The 25026-nt window shown below is 42.9% G+C and overlaps 1 protein-coding gene across 3 annotated transcripts in view; it reads right to left on the reverse strand.

Annotated features, from left to right (window-relative positions):
* Positions 1-1383: 1383 nt before the first annotated feature.
* The window catches only part of ZNF827 (zinc finger protein 827), a 120784-nt gene continuing 97141 nt past the window's right edge, over positions 1384-25026 (reverse strand). Inside the window, exons 9-14 of one of the 3 annotated variants that reach the window (XM_056855485.1) lie at positions 15721-15858; positions 10625-10793; positions 6873-7039; positions 4894-5085; positions 4617-4794; positions 1384-2334 (exon numbers count right to left, since the gene is read on the reverse strand). In XM_056855485.1, the coding sequence (XP_056711463.1) occupies positions 1527-2334; positions 4617-4794; positions 4894-5085; positions 6873-7039; positions 10625-10793; positions 15721-15858 (1652 nt within the window). In that variant the 3' untranslated portion in view covers positions 1384-1526. Of the gene's footprint in view, positions 2335-4616; positions 4795-4893; positions 5086-6872; positions 7040-10624; positions 10797-15720; positions 15859-25026 lie in introns of all 3 variants that reach the window. The other 2 variants (XM_056855484.1, XM_056855486.1) reach the window with 2 other exon arrangements.

The following is a 25026-nucleotide window of genomic DNA, read 5'->3' on the forward strand; positions in this document are numbered from 1 at the left end:
AACCAAGTTAAACACTGCATTTACATTCTTTGAGAATGCCTGTGGTTGGTAATATACCATGATCGGGACCTGATCGAAGGGGCTGCTTCTTAAAATACCTTTTTGTACTTGGCCTTGCAACAGTGGCAAAATGCAGTGCCGCAACTTTAAATCGCCTTTTTTTTCTTGGCAAAGTAGACAGAAGAGGGTTGGGCTCTTGCATCAAAACAGTTTATTAAGAAAAGAGCAATTTCAATGCAATGCATGTGTGACCTTTAAAACTGATGCCTGGCATATGCATTTTGTACTCTGGTATCTGTACTCAAGTACAAAAGGTACTGTAAGATGTGGCCTTGAATTACGTGAATATAATGAAAGAAACTGACCTTGTGCATGCATGGAACGCAATTCCTGCTTACAGGTTTGTCTGTACCCTCGTGTGGGTCACCGCTGTATTATGTTCAGGGCTACTTCACATTTTTTCCTGCATGGGGGTCATTTCCATGTGTATTCACTGTGACATTTTAAAGGTGGCAGGAGTGCTAATTTTGGGCAGCGCATATGCACACAGCAGGAACCCAATTTGTGAACAAAGCCAAAGACGACCAAATACTAGAGTGCACATGCTGTTGCCCACATGGACATCAGCTCCAGGAAGGAAAAATGTAACACGTGAAATGCCCCTTGCTTTGCAGGGCTAGAAGTAATTCCGTCTACCCTGGTTCCACCTTGATTCGAGGCCAAGGCAGCAACTATATGCTGCAGTTCCAAACAGTACTGCCTGGCATACCCTTCTCCTCAGACTAAGAGCTGTTGATTCCACATTCCAAAAATTGTAAAATAAAGGGAAGAAGGCAAGGAAGTGAACATGGAGAACTGCAATAACGATCAACAAAGGGTGGGGTCATAGCTCATTGGCAGAGCACATGCTTTGCATGTTTAAAGGTCCCATACTCAGTCCCTGCCTTCTCCGGTTAAAGACTACCAGATAGCAAGCACTGGCCTTAGACCCCTCTGCCTTAGGCCCTGGAGAGCCGCTGCCTGTCAAGAGCAGATGTCACCGGCCCAGGTGGACCAGCCGTCTGGCTCAGTATAAGGCAGCTTCATGTGTCCCTATTAAATAAAGTACAAAAGGATGTGCAAAAGCAATGTCATGGCACACTGCGGACAGGCTTCCTTTCAGACACGCTCACACTCGCCAACCCAAAGGAAAATGCATCCACGTCATCTTTTGCCATTAAGGGCACTCTTGTTCAGCTTAAACAAGACAAAAGAGTTTCTTAGATAAAGAGTACTGGGGACATGCCTCTGAAGGTAGAAGTATGCAGGAGGTCACCTCTCTGAAGATTTTAATAAAGCAGCCTTCATGTCAATGCATGAAGGAGACACACAGAGCCATTTTTTTGTCTATACCTTACTACTAATGATCTATAGTACAAATGTTCAGCCAGTCATACCTCTCGGGTGCATGGTTTATAGCAATGCATATACCTGCTGGATGTCTGTTGTGGGAGGGGGGATATTTTTGGTACAGAACGTGGCTGCCTTCAGACAGTTTCTGCCCTTTCTGTAAGTCCCAGGTAGGCAAGGAAGGAGTGCTTCGGTGAACAGTCGCCCAGGCATGCAGTCTGTGGCCTGGGAGGATGGAATGTGATATCAAAGTGGTTCTTGGGGGAAAACATGGTTAAGGGAATCAGGTGGGCAAATTCAGAGTTTCGGTACTTGTCAAAACACAGGGAAGTGCCGTTGACGGCCAAGGCCTTAAGTGCCACATTTGGCTCAGCCCCACCGCTGTGAGCAGCCGACAGGGCCACCGTCTGCAGAGCCTGGGAAGCGGACATCACTGAGAGAGGCGATAAGAGGCTCCGGGGACTGCTGGCGCCGAGGAGAGGACCGGCTTCCTTGGAGGCCGCCCCCTGGCCCTTTCTCTCCTCTTCGGAGCAGTCCCCGTTCTGGTGCTTCTTCACGTGGCGGCTGAAGACAAACGGGTGGGTGGTCTTGAAGAGGCACTCTTCGCAGCTGAAAGTCTGGCGAGGAGCATGCTTGAGCTTCTTGTGCAGGTTGAGATTGTCCTTGCGCTTGCAGCTGTAGCTGCACTGGTCACAGTGAAAAGGGCGCTCCCCAGTGTGCACGCGCACATGCTCTATTAGCTTGTTGGCTGTCTTTGAAAGATAGCCACACTGGTCGCACTTGTAATGGTTGCCAAGGCGATGCTCCCGGATGTGCATTTCCAGCTCCAGCTGATTGGCTTTCACTGCCTGGCAGATCCGGCACTTGTACTCCATCTTGTAGTGGGTCTTCAGATGGCATTCCATGGCTGCTGGACGGTTTGTGGAGTAAATGCAGAATGGGCACCTGTCAAAAACCAAAGAAATAATGACAGATGATTCTAGGTAAACTCTCATTTTCTGTTTCGCTAATTTCACCTCAACCAATCAAGATATGTAAACTCTTTCACAGTAAGAATGTGGTACGCTTGGTTTAGTACAAACTTAGTTTAAGGATGCTTAAAACATAAAAGGGCAGTGGCAAGCGACACAAATGCTGAATTCTTTGAAGTGAAACATTATGGGTCCTTTTGCCTCTCCCACAGACACCTTATTCCCAGAGCAGGGGAGATCTGCAATCCAGATGTGAATCCCCATCTTGATACTTATCCAGATTCTATTGGAATGTGATGGCTGCATTACGTGAAGGGGACAATCATTTCCATCTGAGGCAAATGACCACGTGCAGTGCTTTGTTTTCCATAACCAGAACCTGGTCAGGGCTGAGGTATTGTCAGGAAGATGCCCGACTAGTTCCCACTGTGATTCATGAGACACTATGGGGTCATTCATGGGGCTTGTGGTGAAGTATCAGTAATTTCAATGAAATATGCCTATCTTTTCAGACATGTGAGTAACTCATAGATGTAAGGTTGTGTTGAGCATTTTAAGTTGAAAGGTGATGTGGATGTTTTATAAATCAAGTGAGAAACAGGGTTGTTAGCCACTGGCAATTGGTAGAAGTCTTGGGGTGGGCATCAGCACTATAACATTTTGTCACTTCCAGGGAAAACCTTCCTAAGAGTTTCTGGTGATTCTTAAGTGTGGAGTGATATCACATCTGGGTTTTCCCCAGACGTGACATAACACCATCGCACCAACGGCAATTCTTAAATTTATTTTTTGGCGGAGTGGGGAGTTGCCAGCAGGAGGTCTCTCACCATAACAGGACATCTGGCAACCTTAGTGAGAAATAGTTTCCAATATTGAATATTCGAAGAAGGAAGGGGCTGTGGCTCAGTGGTAGACCCTGGAAAGCCACTGAGTAGACAGTACAGACTTTGATTGACCAAGGGTCCGATTCAGTATAAGGCAGCTTCATGTGTGTTGATCTCACAATTTAATCTTATTTCAGCTCTCAATGAGAAGCAAAACTTCCTCAATAACCAGCAAATCGTGGCACAATGCCAAAAGTGTTGGAGTCTATTGATTAATAGTAAGATGCACCTTTCTGAAACTGAGCATCACATGCAAGGTTCTGAAGAAGCCCAAAGCTTCATGCCCTTCAAAAAATAACCCAAGGAAGAAGAGTCAAAACAGAAGCAGGGCCAGATAACTATTATGGAGAATTATACTTCAGTGATCATCTTCCTTTTGAGTGCCACTAACAAATTTATTTAGTGAGGCTCTGGCAAACCATGCCAACAAAAAGTGAACAGCGCAGGGTAGCAGCAACTGCTCTTAATTCCTGAAGTATGGATATAAACAAAGGAATTGCCAAATATATATATATATATATATATATATATATATATATATATATATATATATATATATATATATATATACACTTTGATCCAGCAATCTCCTACATATGAGGGGGCTCCAGAACTTGAACAGAGCTCCCCTCCCCATAAGAACTGTTCCTTTCAAAGGCAGAACCATACATGCATCACTTTGTGTGCCAAACTGCCCCTTCCACTGGATTGATGGGGACAGCTTCCACATACATGAGTTTCATGTGGTCACTTGAATGCATACAAGGCTCCAGGCAAAATTGTTCTTTTTTTTGCAATTTCTTGGGTTGGAACCCACAATTGTTAGATGCGAGGGTGCAAAATCACTATTTCTGTCGCTCCCATCTCATTCCCTTCCCCCACTCCATTGCAGCCTCCTGACCTGTGTGGCTATTAGTCCAGGTGGGTCTTCAATTCCGGAAATAAACTTTCCCAGGTTTCCCAGGGCCGGAAAGAAGTGCTGGAAGGAGGGGAATGTGGGAAAGATCTGCAATAAGTGTGAGACCTGACTCCCAATTTTCATTTCTAACCAGCCACAGATAACATTGATACTTGTTGTAAAGATCTACATGTAAGGAGTAGAAACTCCCCGGCTGTAAGGAGCTGCTTTAGTTGCAGAGGCACCAACGGAGACATAAGTCTCTGCAAATGAAAGCCATGTCAACTGCTGCTCAGCACAGCGATTACTCCTCCACGGGGGGATGAGTGCGAGTTAAACCCAATCTTCAGAGTCAACATCCCAGGCTTTGACTCTATGACCAAAATGAATCCCCTCCAGATTTGCGTCTGTTTCTGCGCCCATAATATTTGAGGTACTGAACACAGTAAAAATTTGTGTACTTGCTTTCCTTACTTGAGCCCACCGGTGGGGACAGTGTGGCATTTCTTGTGCTCCAGTAATTGCTCAGGAGTCTTCATGAACTTGTGGCACACGTCACATTCAAACATCCTCGTGATCAGGTGGATTTGCAAATGGCGCTCAAACATATTTTTTGTTTTGCAGACAAAGTTACAGAAAACACATTCAAAACCTGCAAAAGGAAAACCACACATACTATTACCTAAGTCACACATCTCAGCCTCGAGTAAGTGGAGGATGCGACTTTGCGTCTATTCCGCCAGCTTTTTACCTTTCTCTGACTTCTCCTCCGTGCTTAATAAGGTCTGACTACCAGGCACTACGGAAATAACTAATAGGCTGTTTGAACCCTTGGGTTTGGGGCTGATCTCGACATCTTCTTTGCTGTTGGCAGAATCACTAAGTGCTGACAGGGAGGAAGAAGAAGGACTGTTTGAGTCACTGGGTGTCTTTCTCTCTTCACCTACGCAGAAAAAAAAAGAAACAAATCAGCCTAACACATTACCATGCTTATCAGTATCAGATTCATGCCCTCATATAACAAGCCAGCGTGCTGTAGTGGTTAAGAACAGTGGAGTCTGATCTGGAGAACCGGGTTTGATTCCCCACTCCTCCACATGAGCAGTGGACGCTAATCTGGTGAACTGGATTTGTTTCCCCACTCCTACACACAAAGCCAGCTGGGTGACCTTGGGCAAGTTATAGCTCTGTTAGAGCTCTCTCAGCCTCACCTACCTCACAAAGTGTCTGTTGTGGGGAGGGGAAGGTGATTGTAAGCTGGTTTGAGTCTCCCTTAAGTGGTAGAGAAAGTCGGCATATAAAAACCAACTCTTCTTCTTCTTCTTCTTTTTCTCTGTTTTGCCTCAACACTAAAGAGGAAAGCCCAGTTTGACATCCCTGCTGCAGATGTCTCCGTGGACTTGTAATGCATTTTTAGTTTCAATCACCTGTGGCTACATAACCCTTAGCAGACCGAGGCAGTGACATTATTTTATTTTTTCATCAACAGTAAACTCCATGCAATAGTGGGAAAGTGAGCAAGGGCTCATTACACACCCATAACAACGTGGCTACCTTTTTTCTTTCCTTAGAGAAGCTGCTTTTGCTTGAGAAATTAACATTTCTAAGAAACACGTCTGTAAGAGTGAATGGCTTTGGAACTCCGCATTGTGTGTGCCCTTTAGGAAAACCTGTTTCATTAAGCTCTGGGTGCTTTGGGCCAATGTGTTTTGTGGCCAAAGATCATGGTTGTGTTTGTATTAAGTGGACCCCTTTACATCCTGGATCTTGGGACTCCCTTTCATTTCAGAAGCAGGGAGGAAGAACAGGTCTCCAAAAGAAACTTCGTTTCAGATAGGAAGGGGTTCCCTATTCTTTCACTAATCAATGGGAAGACCAAGTCTAGACTGAAGCTTCTTATTGGGTTCTGTCCCTCCTGAAGTTCCCATATCCCTGCCTACCTATAATGCATCTTTTCTGGGCACTGCAGATACTGTAACTGGGGGAGAAGGGGAACTGGTGTTAGTCTGGCGTGTTATGGAATTGCATCCACAACTCAGCACTACTTATTTCTATTTATGAGAATGTGCAAAGAGTCCGGGAGGATTCTTACATTACAGCATACAGTACATTTTCAAATGCAGTCACACACAGGAAGTGTGAAGAGGTGTCTGGTGGGTTTCCTACATTCTCTCATCTAACGGAAACAATTAACACCCCAAAGCTCTTCACATAACAGCCATGGCTATTTAAGTATCACACCAAATAAATAAATAAATAAATAAATAAATAAATAAATAAATAAATAAATAAATAAATAAGGAAACAACGATAAACTATGCAATTCTCACACATGACACGAGTAAGACTGTTAATACCAACTTGGACCCTAATTATGCACAAGAGTTTTGTACCAACAGAATTGTGGGAGGGGCAGTGGCTCAGTGGTAGAGTATCTGCTTGGCATGCAGATTGTCCCAGGTTCAATCCCTGGCATCTCCAGTTAAAGGGACCAGGCAAGTAGGTGATGTGAAAGACCTCATCCTCAGACCCTGGAGAGGCACTGCCGGTGTGAGTAGGCAACACTGACTGGGATGAACCAAGGGTCTGATTCAGTATAAGGCAGCTTCATGTGTTCATGTGCATTTTGCCAAGGGGTGTGTGTGTCCAAGTGGGGTGGCACCAGCAAACAAATTCAGTGGTCAGGTTGGGAAGCCTGAGCCAACTCCGAACGCAGAGATGGGTTGTCACCTGCATGCTTGGTGGCGATGTGAGCCTTCATCTCTGACTCCTCCATGGTAACAAAATCACAGGCTGTGCAGCAAATAGAAAACATCCACTGTTCTTTATCCACATGAAGCGACATATGACTGACAAACTGGACATTCATCTCGGTTTCAAATCCACACACATGACAACTGGAGGCAGGAGAGAGTTAGAAAAATTAAGGAGCAGCGCGGACAAGACCCTCTCTCGGTGACAGCCGCACCCCACATCTCTTCATTCAACCTGACAAACCCCTGGTTTTACAAACTTTGTCTTCTCCATGCTGCTTAAACGGCACTGGGGTATTCTTTTGCCCGCTGAACTGCTTCTGAACTGGCAGCTCTGCCAAACCGATTAAGGGGCAGGCACAAGGCAACAATCCCGAACACGCTGTAATGATGCTAAATAATCATAAAGTTAATTAAAAACTACAGGTTCCAGATGCTGCACGTCACCTAGCCGGTTCCTTAGGGCAATAAGATGTGCTGCAGCCTTGCCAACTTGTTTAGTCAGGCTGACACGGGGACAAATGGAGAGCCTGCCGGCACACCTCGTGAGCTCCCAAGCCTTGGAAACAGTCCCACGTCAGGTTAGGGTCTTGTGTAGAAATGCCTGGCGTGCTCAGCACAAGCTGCCCAAAGTGGGCTCAGGATTCCTCCTACCTGACCCCGGGCAAAAGCACGGAGCAGCCGTGCAAACACAAGAGACGTTCTGCAAACGGCTCGTAGTCCCGGTAATGTCGATGCCCGGTGAAAACAATCTCCAGCTCATTTTCTTTTCAGAGTCTCTCAACCGTTTGAAGCCATTGTTATTTTTTTTTAAAGTCAGAACATTTGAAAAATGCATATATATCTTTCAAGCAAGCTATCAGTATACCAGCTCTGAAATACGGCTGGCTGGTCAGCCAATGCTCACACCACACCTGTGACAACCAAAGTATAGAGGTGGTCGTTATGTGAGAAGCTGTTTTGTGCAGCCACAAGTATCCACTTGACTACGTTGCTGCGCACCAGTACTATGGTGCCCACGGCAAACAGCTCTACGTGTGGCAGGCTGCTACGCATGAATGCAGGTGTGGGGTGGCCTGTGCATGATCTGGATTTCAAGTGGCCACTACAACAGTCATTTCTTTGTTTGCACTAGTCCTTTTTATAGAGTGAGCAGAGACCATTAAATAACGTGGTGAAACCGTCGGGCTACAGCTTGTGTGACTGCTTTGACACAGCCGAGTGGTAAGATCACAACTCACCATGTTCTGGTTTAATTCATATTTCAAAAGGGATTCCAGAAGATTTCACCCATTCAGCCACCTACTCACAGAGAGTGGCTACGGTCCCTGCCAGATCGCTCTCTCTCAGTCAATAATAGTGCAACCCTAAACAGAGTTACATCTTTCTAAGTCCATTGAAGGCTTAGAAGAATGTTAACTCTGCTTCAGATTTCACTGCTAGTCATTCGAGTTCTTGAAAGGGAAGTTAACATGAAGTGAATGGATTGGGAATTCAGGTACAGGATAGATAAGCTGAAAGTGGAATTTCTGGCAGCTAAATCAAGATACAGAAATATAATAACGAATCCCTTCCAGTTTTTAGCTGCCTGTAACGTTGAGGATTTATTGTAAAATCATAATCTGATCTTGGTTTTGTGAAGCTTTGAGGCATTGCAGCTTCTCTCCTTTAACTGACCCATATTTTTATATTTCATACCACCGTTTCTTCTAAGAGCTCAGGGTGGCGTACAGAGGGTTCTCCCCTTCCATTTAATTGCATGAACTGATTAACATGTTGATTAATTGCCTGTTTAGATACACAGCTTTGCTCGGCATTCCAGAGATCAATCCTGCACTGGCGACAGAGTCAGGCTAGGCTGTATGCAGGCATAAGTGTGCTTCCTCAGACACAAGGCCCGATAGTTCAGTTTGCACAGCTCCCGAGAAAGCGAGCGCATGATTGCATCCTTATGCAGCTTGTTCCCTGTGACCCAGGCCCTACAAGCCATAAGCTCAAAACACACTATAAGTGCTGCTGGTGATAAGGGAGCAGCACTGGGGCTGATTGCATTTCACTAGTTATAAGGAAAAGGAAGCTATCAGCTGGTGTTGCCATTGGACTAGGCTTTGGGTGACTCGAATCCCAGCTCATCTAAAGTCTGTTTTAGGTGAGCTGAACTCAGTTCCCCATCTCTTTGCTTCCCTGTAGGGTTGACAGGTCTGAAACACCTGGAGATTTTGGGAGTGGAGCCTGGGGAGGGCAGGGTTTGGGGAGGAGAGGGTACAAAGAGGTTGCATTAGGGATTGCAACAAGAAAAAAGGCCGCACCAAAACAAACAGAGACAAAAAGCAGAGATTGGTGCAAGAGAATTGTTTTATTGCTTGCCCGGCACGCTTGAGAAAGATCCCCCTGAAGAAGCTCGTGTGAAACGCATAAAGGCACGTTAACCATTAAATATGGATTTTTTCCCTTGCACCAATCTCTACTTTTTGTCTTCGTTTGCATTAGGGATTGCTCAAGCCGCCATGCAGCTGGTCCCCTACATAGGGTAGCTCAGTATAAGCATTGTGTCTGAGCTAGATAGACAAGTGGTTCATGGTACAGTATTATAACAATGAGGAGTGGTGACAAAAGTGCTTTTTAGTGTGGTAGAGATGACACAGCCCTCACCTAGATGGCCAAGGCTAGCCTGATCTCGTCAGATCTCAGAAGCTAAGAAGGGTTAGCCCTGGTTAGTACTTGGATGGGAGACCTCCAACGAATACCAGTGTCGCTATGCAGAGGAAGGCAATGGCAAACTTCCTCTGTTAGTCTCTTGCCTTGAAAGCCCTACTGTGTCGCCATACGTCAGCTGTGACTTGATGGCACTTTACACACACAGTGATGACAGGTGCTACTAATTCCGGACATTTGTTTCAACTGCTTCATCAAAGAACTGCTTGCATACAAATAAGGGCACAGACCTTCTCCATGCATACCAGGAGCCTACCAACCACATGGAATGGGATCACAGTGCACGGCTGTGTGAACATATGCGTGAATTTATAACTTTGGTATGTAGGGTTCGCCCTGACCTGGATGGCCCAGGCCAGCCTGATCTCGTCAGATCTCATAAGCTAAGCAGGGTCAGCCCTGGTTAGTATTTGGATGGGAGACCACCAAGGAATACCAGGGTTGCTGTGCAGAGGAAGGCACTGGCAAACCACCTCTGTTAGTCTCTTGCCATGAACCCCCCCCCCCAAAAGGGGTCGCCATAAGTCGGCTGCAACTTGACGGCACTTCACACACACACATGTAGGTTTCAGGTTCATGTATACTGAGGCTCTATAAAAATGGTAAATAAGTGTGTTGCCCATGTTCACGCAACGTGGTGAGTGTGCAGATCGAAAGGATGTAGTGCGTTCCCATTATATATGGTCAGTGGGCTCCTGGTATACATGATGACAATGTCTGAAAAGGGCTAATGTTTGAGATTATTTGATATTGTCCACACCGGCAGCCACAGTTAATGCTTGTGAAGGCCCCCTTTACCTCTGAGGTCCTCGTAAGGAGTGTGGGCTTTCACAGTGCACTGCAGGATCACGATGCCTATTTGGGTGTCACTGTTGGGAGTCAAGGGTAGGTGAGCCAAGGACACCTGTCACCGTGCCCCAGGAGCAAACCAGACAGGGCTTGTTCTTTGTTTTGAAAACACAGACAGGCAGCCGGAGCCCGGTCTCTGGGCCTGGCTTTCAACGGGGTCCTCACCTGTAGTAATAAGGGTGCTTCTTTCCATCACTGCCTTCGGAAGTGACAGCGCTGACAATGTCCTCAGTGTCTGTACTCACCAGCTTCACGGAATGGACAGTCAGGTGCTGGTTCAGGTTAGCACGGCACTTAGCAGCATAGGGGCACAAATGGCATTTGTATTTTCTCTCTTCTGGAAAGAAACGTTTAAGAACGTGAGTGTGAGCGGCACGCCTGTTTCACAGGGTGATCCTATGCACAGTTCACTCCAGTCTGAGCCCACTGATTCCAATGGGTAAAGACTGGAGAAACTCTACATAGGACTGCACCGTAGCCCACTCTCCCACGAAGTGGCTCAGGCAGTTTTACCCGATGCTCCTCGGCATCCGGTGAGAATCGCTTAACGGGTACGCTTTGAGCTCTCCGTTAACAAAGAGAAGCGCACGTGTAACAAAGGAAGCATTGCGTATCTTCAGCAATCTGAAGAGTTTGCTGGTGCAGCATGCAGAGGTCTAGGGGGGTTACCGCACTTTGTATTCCCAGCGATGTATTAAGAGTTTGAAAATGTTGTAAAAAACATCACTTTAAAAGGGTTTTTGGATACCACGGCTTATAAATGGTTGGAAAATGTCTTCACAGCTAAAGGGGCCAAAGTGCGAACAGTATTTTTTATAATGTTTTCAAACTCTTAATACATCGGTGGGAATACCTAGAAAGTGCGAACAGTATTTTTTATAACATTTTCAAACTCTTAATACAACGCTGGGAATACAAGTGCGGTAACAGCCTAGGTTTTAGAAAGGACACAGACTCTCCCCTTGCCGCATGTGCCTGTCTGCATGCTGCGGATCTCTACATGGGGGGGGGGGGGGAGAACAAGACAAATGCAAAAGCATTGCCATGCTAAGACACTTTTTAAAATGTCACTTCTAATACAGAAAATGTATACTTTTGATAAAAACATATTTGGATCCTACAAAACCATCCCAAACAACACTGGGCACAATCCAGCTTAAATACTTTTGAGCCCCACTGACTTCAACGAGAGACAGTAAAAGCTCTTCCATTGAAACCAGTGGCTTAAGAGACCTTAACTTTGGCTAAGTCACACCTACTGTTTAACATTTCAAAAACGTAACATGTCAGCAAGTTCATGGGAAACATTTAGACTGCATATGACTGTTAAACTGTAAATACGGAAGACATGCTACCTTTTATTAGACTAATTCTCTAACCATATCCCTCTGGCTTTGAAAACTTGAAACACTTTAAATCTATTTGGCTCAGCAAGAAGTTCCATTTCCCTTTTCACACGTTCCTCATATTTGTGAGAAAGCTCCAAGCACCTGGGCCTTAAACATAATTGCAGGATGATATAAAAGAATTTGCACAAGAGGTTTAGCAGGCTCTCAGAACAGTAAATACAATCCAGTTAAAGGTGCCTATGATACGTTTTGTGTTGGGACATCACTGCACTTGTGGTAGCTAACGATACTCAAAAGAGTCATGCCTTGGGAGAAATTTGTCTGAAAGTTCAGAGTTGAATAGTTTTGCAGCAAAACCTGGGAATAAAGAGATGCAGTTAATCAAGCAAAGCCCTTCTAGGGGTGATGAGAGAAGGGCGGGGTGAAGAGTTCTCAGAGCATCCCGTTTCTCAATACTGCTTCAAGTAGGCAGAAGAAGAAGAAGTAGGCAGAAGTAGGAAGAAGAAGAAGAAGAGGAGTTGGTTTTTATATGCTAACTTTCTCTACCACTTAAGGGAGACTCAAACCGGCTTACAATCACCTTCCCTTCCCCTCCCCCCAACAGACACCCTGTGAGGTAGGTGAGGCTGAGAGAGCTCTAACAGAGCTGTAACTTGCCCAAGGTCACCCAGCTGGCTTCGTGTTTAGGAGTGGGAAAACAAATCCAGTTCACCGGATTAGCCTCTGCCGCTCATGTGGAGGAGTGGGGAATCGAACCCGGTTCTCCAGATCAGACTCCACTGCTCCAAACCACTGCTCATAAACACTACACCACGCTGTCTACCCTTTCTGATGGTTAGAAGTGCTAGGAAAACACTGATGCATTTGTCATGTTATTAACTTTCCAAAACACAGCTATTCTGGGGTTTGGGGGTGAAGTTGTGATGTTCTTGATATCACAGAGGGTCAACCAATCAGCACGGCCAACATCCACCCACTGCTGAAACCTAGTAAAGCTATTTTTTCAGCGCTCGATCCCGGAAAGGAACGGTAGACGAAGGGGACTGAATGCAGCAGGAGTGCTTCTAATTGGGTTCACTGCTGTATACATGTTTTGTTTGTCTTCTTCCTACAAGCATTCAAGGTTGAACTCATCACACAGTTCTAGTGTTTAAAAAGTATCTGTACTAACTCTTGGCACCTGAACTGGTGACTCATGGTAGGAGTAGCCTGACATTATGTTTAGAGACTTCAAATCTATAAAGGTCTCGGGATTTGTATTTTAGCCAGCATCTCTGGATTCCCCATGGGCTCTCCTGTGGAAGTTAGCAACAGTCTCAGGGATCTGCAAGGGTATGGGTGGGCTAAATGTACAGCCCCCTCCCTCCAATGGGGCAAACAGTGCCATCTGGGGACATTTCAAGTCAGGAAAACAGCCGTGAGGGGAGGCTGTGGTGACATGTGAGTTCCTAGCGGTGAGACATGTGGCTGACGGACCTGACTCTTGTCTAGCTGCACCCATTAAAATCAATCAGTTTAAACTCAAATATCACAGGTTCCGCAGGTTTGTAGATTAACTTAAAATTTTTTACTACTTAAGAAAAGTATGTTTTTTCTTAATACAATATGGCTATGCTAGAGACTGCCAAAGCAACTGAAATACTAAAAACAGGGGAAAAATAATTTTAACCTATAACTATAAAGCATTATTCTACAATAAATCCTTCAGGCTCTTTCATTGGGCATAGAGGCCCAGAGCAAAATGGGATCATCTATGGTCACATAATCACATTTGGTATTTCATAACAGCTGCTTTGAGACAGAAAAGAATGCAAGACTGAGAATGACTTGAATTAGCTGACCTCAGTACTAAAACCTGCTCACTTTCTTCTGCAGAAAAGGTATATTACTGAGTATTCACCATGGCATATGGTAAGACTTCAGCAGAACTATGGTGTTATTTGCGGACTTTGATTTTTTCATTATATTTTTGAACTGCTTTTTGCACATCCACTGATTGCATTAATTTTGTTGGCAAATCTGCTTGAATGTCACAGTAAAGGTCAGGCCAGACTGTTTGTGAATGCACATTTAAGGAACAGAATGGTGGGGAAAGCAGCATCTTCCAGTTATCCTCGTTTGGAAAACAAAACAAAACAAGTAGAGCAAATTAAGCCTACCGCTATCTTATAGCATCAAACACTAGTTTAACATGAAAGTTAAACAGCCCAATTCACCAAGGGCGATCTTGGAACTGCACCCAGCAGAGGGGGGGGGGGACGCCACACAGTGCAACTCACACCCAGCAGGGAGATGCAATGAAAGATGCATCATTTAGTCAGCACCAAATTAAGAAAGACTGACACTGTCATTTACTGTAGATGCAGAACTGCAACCAGGAATTCTTGCCCCCCACCCACCCACTGAAGAAATTAGCAATATTGTGCAACAACATCTTTACATATACAGCAAGTTTTTAGGTCACAGGATCACTCTATAGGCCACTGGATATTTTAGCAACGGTGCCATGAATCAAACCATTCTGGGTCCTAGTCAGCAATTAGCTTTCCTAGAGGGTTACTCTGAGAAGTGAGAGAGGAGAGTTGGGTGCTGGCCAGCTCCAGCCTTGACCCCCTGAACTGGCCTGACAGTTGCCATTGACATGGGGCCGGCCAGCATTCCTCAGGAGGTTACAGTGGGACCAGACTCTCTACTTGCTGTTATTTCAGATGCACCTTTCTGAAACTGAGCATCACATGCAAGGTTCTGAAGAAGCCCAAAGCTTCATGCCCTTCAAAATATAACACAAGGAAGAAGAGTCAAAACAGAAGCAGGGACAGATAACTATTATGGAGAATTATACTTCAGTGATCATCTTCCTTCTGAGTGCCACTAACAAATTGATTTAGTGAGGCTCTGGCAAACCATGCCTTTCAGGGCCTTTCACTAAAGCAGGTCAAAGGTGCATTTTAGCTATGGAGTTTAGCTAGACTCCCATGGGCCTGCTTCAACACAACTACGGTCTGGTGCTATGTAATAAGCTTGGATCGAGCCTTGGGCTTGCCATTTACCATTCCTCCCTCCCCCTCCCTCTCATGCTGCATTTATTTTCCTCCCTTCCTGGTTACTGGCAAATTATAGTTCTCAACTGGCAAATTATGGTTTGTGCTTGCCCTCCAAAGAAGAACTGCAAACAAAGATCAAATTACAGGTTATAACTCTGATCTGCAGGGCAAGCTCAAACCAAACATGAACCATACTTAGTTTGCCAGTTTGGATCTAACAGCAAACTGTCAGTTGCCCCAAACAAGGGAGGGAAGGATGGAATCCCAGTGGATATGGGGAAGCAGGGCTGGATGGAGAAGAGGGAGTGTGTCAGCCTCAGTCCAGGCTCATTCCCATCACATCAAAAGCCACTTTTAAAAAATGCAAATAAATGTTTTTTATTGCCATGAAAAAATACTGATAAATACTCATCTGTTTTAAGTTCTTCTGTTTTCTCAAGGGCATAGAGGTAGAACGTTAAAATGACTTTCAGTATTTGAAGACTACAGAATATAGTCCTAGTTTACTGACAGAACAAAGGGTATAAACTTACAATAATGCAATAGCTCTCATTTGATTAGTAACCATTTATTAAGTGCCTTTAGTCTCTTTGTAATATATTATGTTCAGCTTGAAAATAGTAAACTAATATTTGGCATTAATCAGTAATTAGAGTTAGAATCTGAAAGGGTGAGATTAGAGTTGATGATGGATGTGGGCTTGTATTATTATACTGAAGCTTGGACACAGACGTATTTTTATTTTCTATTTGTTTTCCTCCCTCCTTCTTTTTTCCTACTTTATTTTCTGTATCCCAATATATAAATAAAAATTATATTTAAAAAATGCTGAAACTGCCCAACACTACTATTAAAAAAAAAGTGTTACCTGTGTGCAGGGAGAGATGTCGGGACAACGTCTGCTGTCGGCCAAACACTTTTCCACACACATCACAGGGAAAGAGCTGGTCATTGAATTTCCAAGATGGCAACCCATTTCCAGCTTCCAGCCCTATCTTCTCTGTTTCTAGTCCCCAAAAAAGGAGAAAATACAATTCTAATATTAACAACTCAGAAGCACTTCTGGATTCCATGCTATGGGTGAAGATGGACTCCATATGTTTCTTGTCGTGGGCAATACAATGATGCTGTCCCGGAGTTTATGGCACATGGGTGTGATCCTTTGAGCCATAGATCAAACTAAATGACGGTCTTCTCTGTTAGCATTCCTGTATTACACACATCACACTAATAAGAATTTCTTGTTTAGACAGAACAGGAATGTCTTCAGAAATCATGGCTACAAAGAACTCTATAAAGTGGCAAAGTAAACTAGGATGAATAATTTCAAATCCATCCACAAGACTCTGAAAGCATAATACTATCGTAGGTATTTTATTTTACATTTATCCTCCACATATAGAGCCTCTTTTTCTGACAATTTCAAAGACCTTAGTCTATACACACTTGCAAGTACATCATTGTTCTAGGTTCATTTTTACCCCATAGTAAGATAAGAAGAGCCCCGTGGCGCAGAGTGGTAAGGTGCAGTACTGCAGTCCAAACTCTGCTCATGACCTGATTTCCATCCCGACGGAAGTTGGTTTCAGGTAGCCGGCTCAAGGTTGACTCAGCCTTCCATCCTTCTGAGGTCAGTAAAATGAGTACCCAGCTTGCTGGGGGTAAAGCGAAGATGACTGGGGAAGGCACTGGCAAACCACCCCTTAAACAAAGTCTGCTTAGTAAACATCAGGATGTGACGTCACCCCATGGGTCAGGAATGACCGGGTGCTTGCTTCTTTACCTTAAAGATAAGAAGAACCCTGATGGATCACACCAAAGACCCATCTAATCAAGCATTCTGCCTCCTACAGCAGCCAACCAGATGCCCCAGAACACCCACAAGCAGGGACACAGAACCCGAAACATTATTACCCTCTAGCAACTACTATGCAGAGGCATACTGCCTTTGAACACGGCGGTGATATTTAACCATCATGGCTACTGATGAGCTGGCTTTCCGCGAATTTGTCTTATCCACTGGTAGCCATCACTATATCCTTTGACAGTGCATTGTATGATGAAATGCTTTCTCTTGACTACCCTAAATCTACTGCCCATCAAATCTACTGGGGATCCCCTGATTTTAAGTGGGGCAAGGATCAGAAAGATTTGTCTATCCATTCTCTCCACACCAAAAACTTTGATCCTGTCCTCACTTAAGTCTTTTTAATAAACTGAACGGCCCCAAGCTCTTATAGCCTTTTCTTGTTTTAGCTAACTGATGAATACAAGAAAAGTAGTATCAGCAAGTTCATTTCTAAAGTACGCATATTTCTACTATATTCTAGCCATTTCTACTGTCCCCTTGTTTACCTCCCTCCAAATAACGTTAAACAAAATGTTGTAGCCGTCTCATAGTTCCTTGCAATGAGTCTGATGTATAGAACATCTGAAATACAGTACTTCAGGAGGACAAAAAGTCAATTTCATAGCTATCTGCAGTTTTCTCTAACACTGGGGTGCTTGGAACTGCTGCGGAATGTTCAAACACTTATTAAATCAGATTTAACACTCTGCTACTAGTGGTAAGGTACAAACCCTAGAGTGGTAGATTTACTTTCCAAGCTAGTTCACACAGGAAACCAATGATTCTGCTGGTGTGAATTCAGTCAATCACAGTTATTATTACTTTGCTTTTAACACCTACAAAAGGAGTTCTGTTTCATGATATCAGTAGCTATAGCTCTGTATGTGCATTCACTTCATATCAGAAAATTTGCAAAGCTGAGAGATTTAAGCCATAAAATAATAGAGGATAGCAATACAGAATGAAGGAAATTACTGATCTGTGAACCTGCTTTTCTAAAGAAATCATTTATAGACTCATAGACTTTTAAGTCAAGAAGGTATCCATTATGGTAATCAAACCTGACGTTCTGCTTAAAAACTGTTGTAAAAAATCACCTAGTAATTCCTGCATCTAGCCCATAAGTTCTGGTTGAGTTAAAGCATATCTTGGGGAAAGAGAAAGATGCTAAATTGACTGAATGTAGCAATGAAAACCACCACAGTTAACAGCAAGCTTACTCTTTGTCTCCCCTAAATTTCCCACAACTATCTATTTTATGATGATTACCTTTTTGTTACATTGGTTGACTTCAGACAAGCATTCTTCCTGAGCTATGGTGACTTGTGTGTCAAAAGCCTCAGGAAGTCTGTATGACTGAGTTGTCTGAAGGGGTCCAAAGTACAATGGAGTCTGTGGCTACCTCACTTTTGAGCACTCGTCAGAAACCTGCCCTGCCCAAAGTTTAACCACCATGGACTCCACTGTTTATTAGATTTCTTCAGCTAACCTCAGCATGCAAAGTAACTAAAAAAATCTCTATGGGTTGGGGTTGTTAACAATGAATTACAAAACTGTTACAATTTTTGTATTTATTATTGTACTTCTTTGAAAGTTACTTTGAATTCTTCTCCATTAGGAAGCATTCTATTTACTTCGGGAGGATATGCCTCCAACACCCTGAAGTAAATCTATACTTTATTGTCACACAGAAAACTATATAAGGCTCTGACTATCTTGTAGAAGGGAGCTCAAAACTAGATTTTCCCATTATTTCCATAATCTTCTATTTTGTGGCTTCCCATAGATAAATAATAGACCCAAAAAATCTAGATGCAGCATGTATTTACTAAAAGCCTCTTCAGGAAAACTACTAATCATTTTCAAGAGAAGACACAAAAAATATCTGACAAGCTGGACAAATATGTGGCTTAGGCTTGCACTGCTAATGACCTACCAAACCAAACACAGGTAACCAGACATATTGGGGGGGGAGGGGGGATACCAAAGTATTGGTGAACCTTCTATTTTTGAGGATTATCTAGAGCTAAAACACAGTGGTTTCTAATCTCCTGGCAGCCCACATTATCTGGCTAAGCCAGACTGATCACAAGTTTGAACAGGGCAGGTGTCAATGCTACCGCTCACAATGTACAAGTAAAGAGCCAAAGGGGTGTAGCAGCTACTATGTCAGATGAGGACCAGGGGAACAAGGTTCAAAGCCCTGCTTACCCACAAAGTTTACTGGGAAACCTTAGACCAGTCGCTCTTTCTCACTTTTACTTACCAGACAGGTGTGGAGCGAAAATCAAAAAATTGTGATGGGAAATGATGGGTAAAATGAAGGATTAGAGAACCATGTACACTGTCCTGAGTCCCTTGAAAAGTGGGCAGGCTAAACACGGAGTAAATAAACACAACTACATGTAAAATAACCAGCATGTTCTTCAAACCTTAAGAGGAAGGAGGATTTACAGCACCAACTAGTGACCAATCTTATTAACTAGGATCCACCCCTTCTCTATTCAGTGTAAAAGTACTACCAGGAACTGCTCTTCTTCCATTCATATAAGGATAGAAAAATATGGATAAACTGTCAATCAGGGAGTGCCTGTGTGAATTACTGTGATTAATTGAAGCAACTCATGAAACCCAGCTGAAACCAGTGTCAGAGATCCGTGCATCCATCACAACACACTATTTATTGTGGGACACACCTCCCAGAAATGCCACAGTTCACACAGCACCTGGAACAACAAAAGCTTGACACTTGAAGGGTGCCCTCTGGGTGCTACCATTATCTGCTATTTGTTTTACAATAATATAAATTATCCTTAATGTGTGATTACTCATGCTTCTGCTAAATTAGCCCTTCTGTAAAGTTTAAAAGGCAGAAGGAGGGGAACCAGTTGAAGTATGTATCATACTTTTAACTTCTCTGAAATCAACTGCAAATCATTCTTTCAATTACTAGTCTTGAGTTCAAGACAACGGACATTTGACTCTGAAGCAATAATAGATGTTTTAGCCGAGCTTTCTGAGTACTTAATCAAAACAGTGCTTCAAAGGAGGAATATGGTAATGATTATGAGAAAATGTCAAGCATATTCTGGTTCTTAAAGCTTGGCCACTACAGAACTGGATTAATTTGGATACAAAGCAAACAAGCAGACTCAAGTAGAAGTCAATATGTCTCTTAACAATTCCCCTCAGCATCAGTAATTGGTCCTCTTATATTAAAGTAGCTAACATCAGAACAATATTTCTTATGTAAAATTAGATAAGTAGAAACTCCATAAGAAAGTGAAAACAACTATTTTTGTATTTTCCCAGAAGTGTTAAACTATATTTTAATTAAGTTTACTTTGCATCCATCTAGATCACAATACCATTCTTGCTTTAATTTTTTTTAAAAAATGCCTACCGCTCATGTACAATCTTTTGGGAATTGTTTTTCCAATATTTTGTAATTTGCTCTCTTGGTCAACTATGCTTGGACACATTCTCTGCAATTCCTCATCTGATTGGGTGGAAACATGTCCTAATTTCCAAGAGAAAACGTGAATTTGCGAATACTTGCAAATTGTTGGCCAACAAGTCTTTCCACAGTTGCTCTTGAGCATTTCCAGTCATTTCCAAAGTACAAGGCAATTCATTTTCTTAAGACAGACACATTTTAGCTGATGATTTCTGTTCAGTAAGAGATAAAAAGTATAAACAGCACTCTAGTCCCTGACCTGGATGGCCCAGGCTAGCCTGATCTCGTCAGATCTCAGAAGCTAAACAGGGTCAGCCCTGGTTAATATTTGGATGGGAGACCACCAAGGAATACCAGGGTTGCTGTCCTGAGGAAGGCACTGGCAAACCACCTCTGTTAGTCTCTTGCCATGAACACCCCCCCAAAAAAGGGGTCACCATAAGTCGGCTGCGACTTGACGGCACTTAACACACACACAGTCTCTGCCATTCATGGGAAGTGGTTAAGTTGTGGGTCCTCATTAAGAGCTCTGTTATGTACAGTGTGGCACACAAAGAACTTGCATGTGCAGAATTTCCCTCCCATGCTATGGAGGGAGCAGCTTGTGCTTGCACAGGAATAACTGGATTTTAGAGTACAACTACCATTACAAAAACATTTTGTGCAAAAAGTCCTATTTGACATCACTGAAAACCAAAATGCTCTGTATATCTAATAATACCTAATAATACTTTCTACAAAACCAGCTTTGTGGCTCCCTGGTAGTACTAAGGAGTATTACAGTATTAATTCCTTCTTAGTTTCTTATGCAGCATTAGTTCTTTATTCCAGATCACTTGTGTACTGGTAAAAATCAAACTAAATTTGGTCTCACTCAAACCAATACTTTTAATATGAAGCACAGGGCTCTCAAATTATTTAAATGTGTTTCATACATTCAATGGATTCATCATATAAAGGTTAGGATTTAATTTAGTACACCTAAAACAGTGATAATTTCGCACCCTTATGAAATCCCTTTAAATTGGGTACTTACTTGAGAAACAGTTTGAAAGGACACTTTTGTTGTTTAACTATAAGCGAAAACAAAGAACATCCTAAACATAGAAATAATCTCCTATACAGACTGTAGCTTTGAATTGCCTTGTGTTGGACTCATTGAAATTAATCGGAGCTTCCTAAGAGTCTGGTAGGCAATATCTCAAGGGCCCAATGTCCACCCTACTAGCAGGCACATACAAAAATATCCCTACGGAATTCCAAAATGAAACTTCACTACAAGAGTTTGATGCTGCCTTATTTTTGTTTTGTTAACAAACAACTTCTCTGGATTTTTTTATCACTTTATACTGTTTAAATTGTGAGAACCAGGCTGTTACAGAGCAGCTTAAACATCCTGGAGGGGACAGGTGGAGCAGGCTCTAAAAAGAAAATGGTTATTAACACTGGATGAAACTTCTAAACCTGAGGTCATCTGAAAAACATTATGAAACAAAAGTCATCAAAAGATGGTAAATGTAGGTTGACAGTTCAGGCTGTTTCACCAGCTATGCTGTCTTTCTGCCTTACAGCCTAACTGAACAGCTGACTCAAATTTATGCCTTCCTAAAGCCAGAAATGGTAAAAAAAGAAAGAAAGGAAAAAAAGATGCTCCTATTTGTCAGAGTGATGGACTATTCTTGCAGGTCTTTCTCCATTCTGTATGAGAAGATTCCTGTATCTGGACTCCAATGAAATGAAAGCAAAGAAATGTCATGCATTGTATGAGACACATTAGTCTCCTGAAAAACATATGAACCTAGTAATCTTTTTGAGAATTTACAATGTGCTTTTGGTGTACAAAGTGATTTTCAACTCCTGTCCCTTGCCTTCCCTATACCAGATTAATGGGAGAAGCATGGCATCATCTAATGTGTCCAAAACCTTGTGTTGGAATGGTTAGAAAGCATAGAAGTATTAAGAATGATTGGACCCTATTTGCTAGGGCCAGTGACATCACCTGTCACAGCCAGACACTCCTCCCGCCATCCTTTGGAGTATGCACAGCTATTCCTTTTGTTCTGGGAAAATTTCCCATCAATACAATAGGAAATTATTAGACTGCAGAGGCCCATTAGTTATGATTATTACAGTGGCCGGGAAGGAAAGCGGCATGATATAGCCTGATCTTGTCTGATCTCGGAAGCTAAGCAGGGTCGGTAATTGGAAGGGAGACCACCGAGGATGACTCTGCAGAGGAAAGCAGTGGCAAACCACCTCTGCTTCTCACTTGCCTTGAAAACCCCTTGCTGAGGGTGCTGTAAGTCGACTGCAACTTGATGGCACTTTACCCTCACATTAATTACAGTGGCCACCCAGTTAGCTTCTATTGTTACCATTGCATCAATGGATATTCATTATTAGACAAGGACATTCTCATCAGTTTTTGGCAACAGGTTGTATGAAAAGTATATTATGGGAAAAGATAGCTGTAAATTAAACAACACTTTGCAATGGTAACCCAACTTTTCTTATGACACTATTAGACAATCTACATGTATTCATGCACGACAATCTAGGAATATTTTCCAATTAAGCCTCTGTGCACCGGTTATCTGTTGGCAATCATATGGAACAACAAAAATGCTAAACTACACATAGGATAAGTGTTTAATTACAGAATTTTTGAGATAAAAGGGCGTGGGACAAAATGAGTAAATGGAATGTGCTAAAGCAGGAACAGTCTCCACTGCTTACTGCAAAAGCAAGCTGGAAAACAAAAAATCAGTTAATCAATGTCTCCAAAATAAGTATTATTTTGAACATGTTTGTTTCCATCACATGTCAAGCAAACTGATTTTCCAGGACCAGCTTTCTCCAATCTGTACTGAGTCTTATTTCTTCTGTTATGAGAACCTAAAGAGCAATAATACCAGCTGACAAATTTTCTGTTTTCTAACGGGTGTAAAAAGAATAACAAAGTGTAGAAAGAATACACAATACTCTGGAATGTTTTCTGCTTATGGGAAATCATGATAATTGCTTCCAAGAGAACAGTAAGAAATAGACAGCCCAAATAACTCAAATTAATCTGTTAGGCGGTTTCAGGAAAATTCCCCAATTTATGGGCATACGGGTTATGTGTGAGTGCCGAGTTAGCAACACTGTGATCAGTATATGCTAGTCACCGCGTGGTAGCATTAACTAGCTCTGCCACTGGTTTCAGGAAATGAGTTTTCATTGTACTGAAAAGAATGACTGATAAAAGCACATAACTATAGTTCATTAAGCAGCCTGAATAACCCTTAGGCTGAGCTTGTCACAGTATCAAGGAAGACTCAGGTTGCTATGCAGAGGAAGGCAGTGGCAAACCATCTCTGCCTCCCCTGTACCCCATCACAAGGCAAGACAGCAGTAACTGCCTTTGTGACCCAATAAATGGTGTTCAAGGGTTTATTGCTTCTGAACATGAAGGTCTGTTAAGCCATTATGGCTAATAAATGCGGATAGACATAGCTTCCATGTACAGTATTTGTCTAATCCTCTTTTAAAACTGCCTAAAGTAGGACCCATCAGTTTATCTTGTGGCAGCAAATAAATTAGTTTTGCATTGTATGAAGACGTAGCCTCATTAAGGGGCAATTTCAAGACAGTTTTGATGTGAAAATACCACAAATATTTCATCTAATCAGGATTCCATCAATACTCCTGGTTTTTTAAACTCTAGTTTGCATAAAGGTCCTGTACATTTCAGGACAATGATAAATGAGAAAAAGGCAAGCGTTGAATGCTCACTTTGGAAACACGATGGTTCTCTACAATTGCTAAGGAAATCCTCATAAAGTGAACAGCAAGTAATGCAGCTGTATTTGAAGCCTTTTGGCAGGCACATGTCGACAATGGAAGGTACAGCGTGAATCGTTCACATTATCTCAATGGGACAATAACTGTGGAGCCAGAAGAACAGCAAACTGCATCTCAGCATTACTGACTATTAACTGCCTCATTGTTTCACAGAAGCAATATACTGATTTATACCACAAATATACCGATTTATTTCACGAATTCCCCTACAGCTTTGTCAGCTTTCCCTAGGCCTTAACTCCAAGAGAAGCCGTACAATCAAAAACCTGCAAGTTGTCTCCCTGCTGCCAGAAAGCAATTAACAAGACCATTTGGAAGAAGAACACAAATGGAATTTAATATATAAATAAACATGAAGAATTATTGTCCTGGGGCAGTTCAGCTTAAAGGGGGCTGCTTTCCGCTGCAGCAGAGCAAACAGCTTTCCAGTATTGTAAATGCATCCTATTATTGCCATTGAAAGATCCTAAGATTCGCTTACATGTTCCCAAAATAAAAGTACAAGGCTACCTGGTCCTTCTGACGGCCTTCAGGGTGATGCACAAAAACAGACTTGTTCTTGTTTGGAGGTTCTAGCAGGGGAGCGCAGCTATCATATACCCTTGACCGAAGAACGGTACAGTCCTTCTATCTGGGATGGTCGTCCTCTTCCACCGAGCGCAAAGCTTCAGGAAGGATGCACATGGAGCGGTGAGGGAGGGAGGGGACACCCGCCTAGCCAGCCAGATCAGCCGAATCAACCCTGGCGATCAATTGGGTGACAGATGTCGCAGCCAGATCTTCCTCACATCCCACAACAACAGACTGTTGTGACAATAAGTTATTTCATGAGCACAAAATTAAAGGTGTAGCTTTATTGGGGGTGGGTCAATTATACCCAATGTCTTCATAAGATTTGAGGCATTAGCCTAATAAACATGAAATACACACTTACAAACATCTCACTAGATATATAGCAAATGTCATGCTGGCAGTGTTCTCAAAATTTCCCTCCATAGAGAACTACATTGCTACTACTAGGTTTA

The sequence above is a fragment of the Euleptes europaea genome, chromosome 9 (assembly GCF_029931775.1).
Source record: "Euleptes europaea isolate rEulEur1 chromosome 9, rEulEur1.hap1, whole genome shotgun sequence".
Taxonomy (NCBI): domain Eukaryota; kingdom Metazoa; phylum Chordata; class Lepidosauria; order Squamata; family Sphaerodactylidae; genus Euleptes; species Euleptes europaea.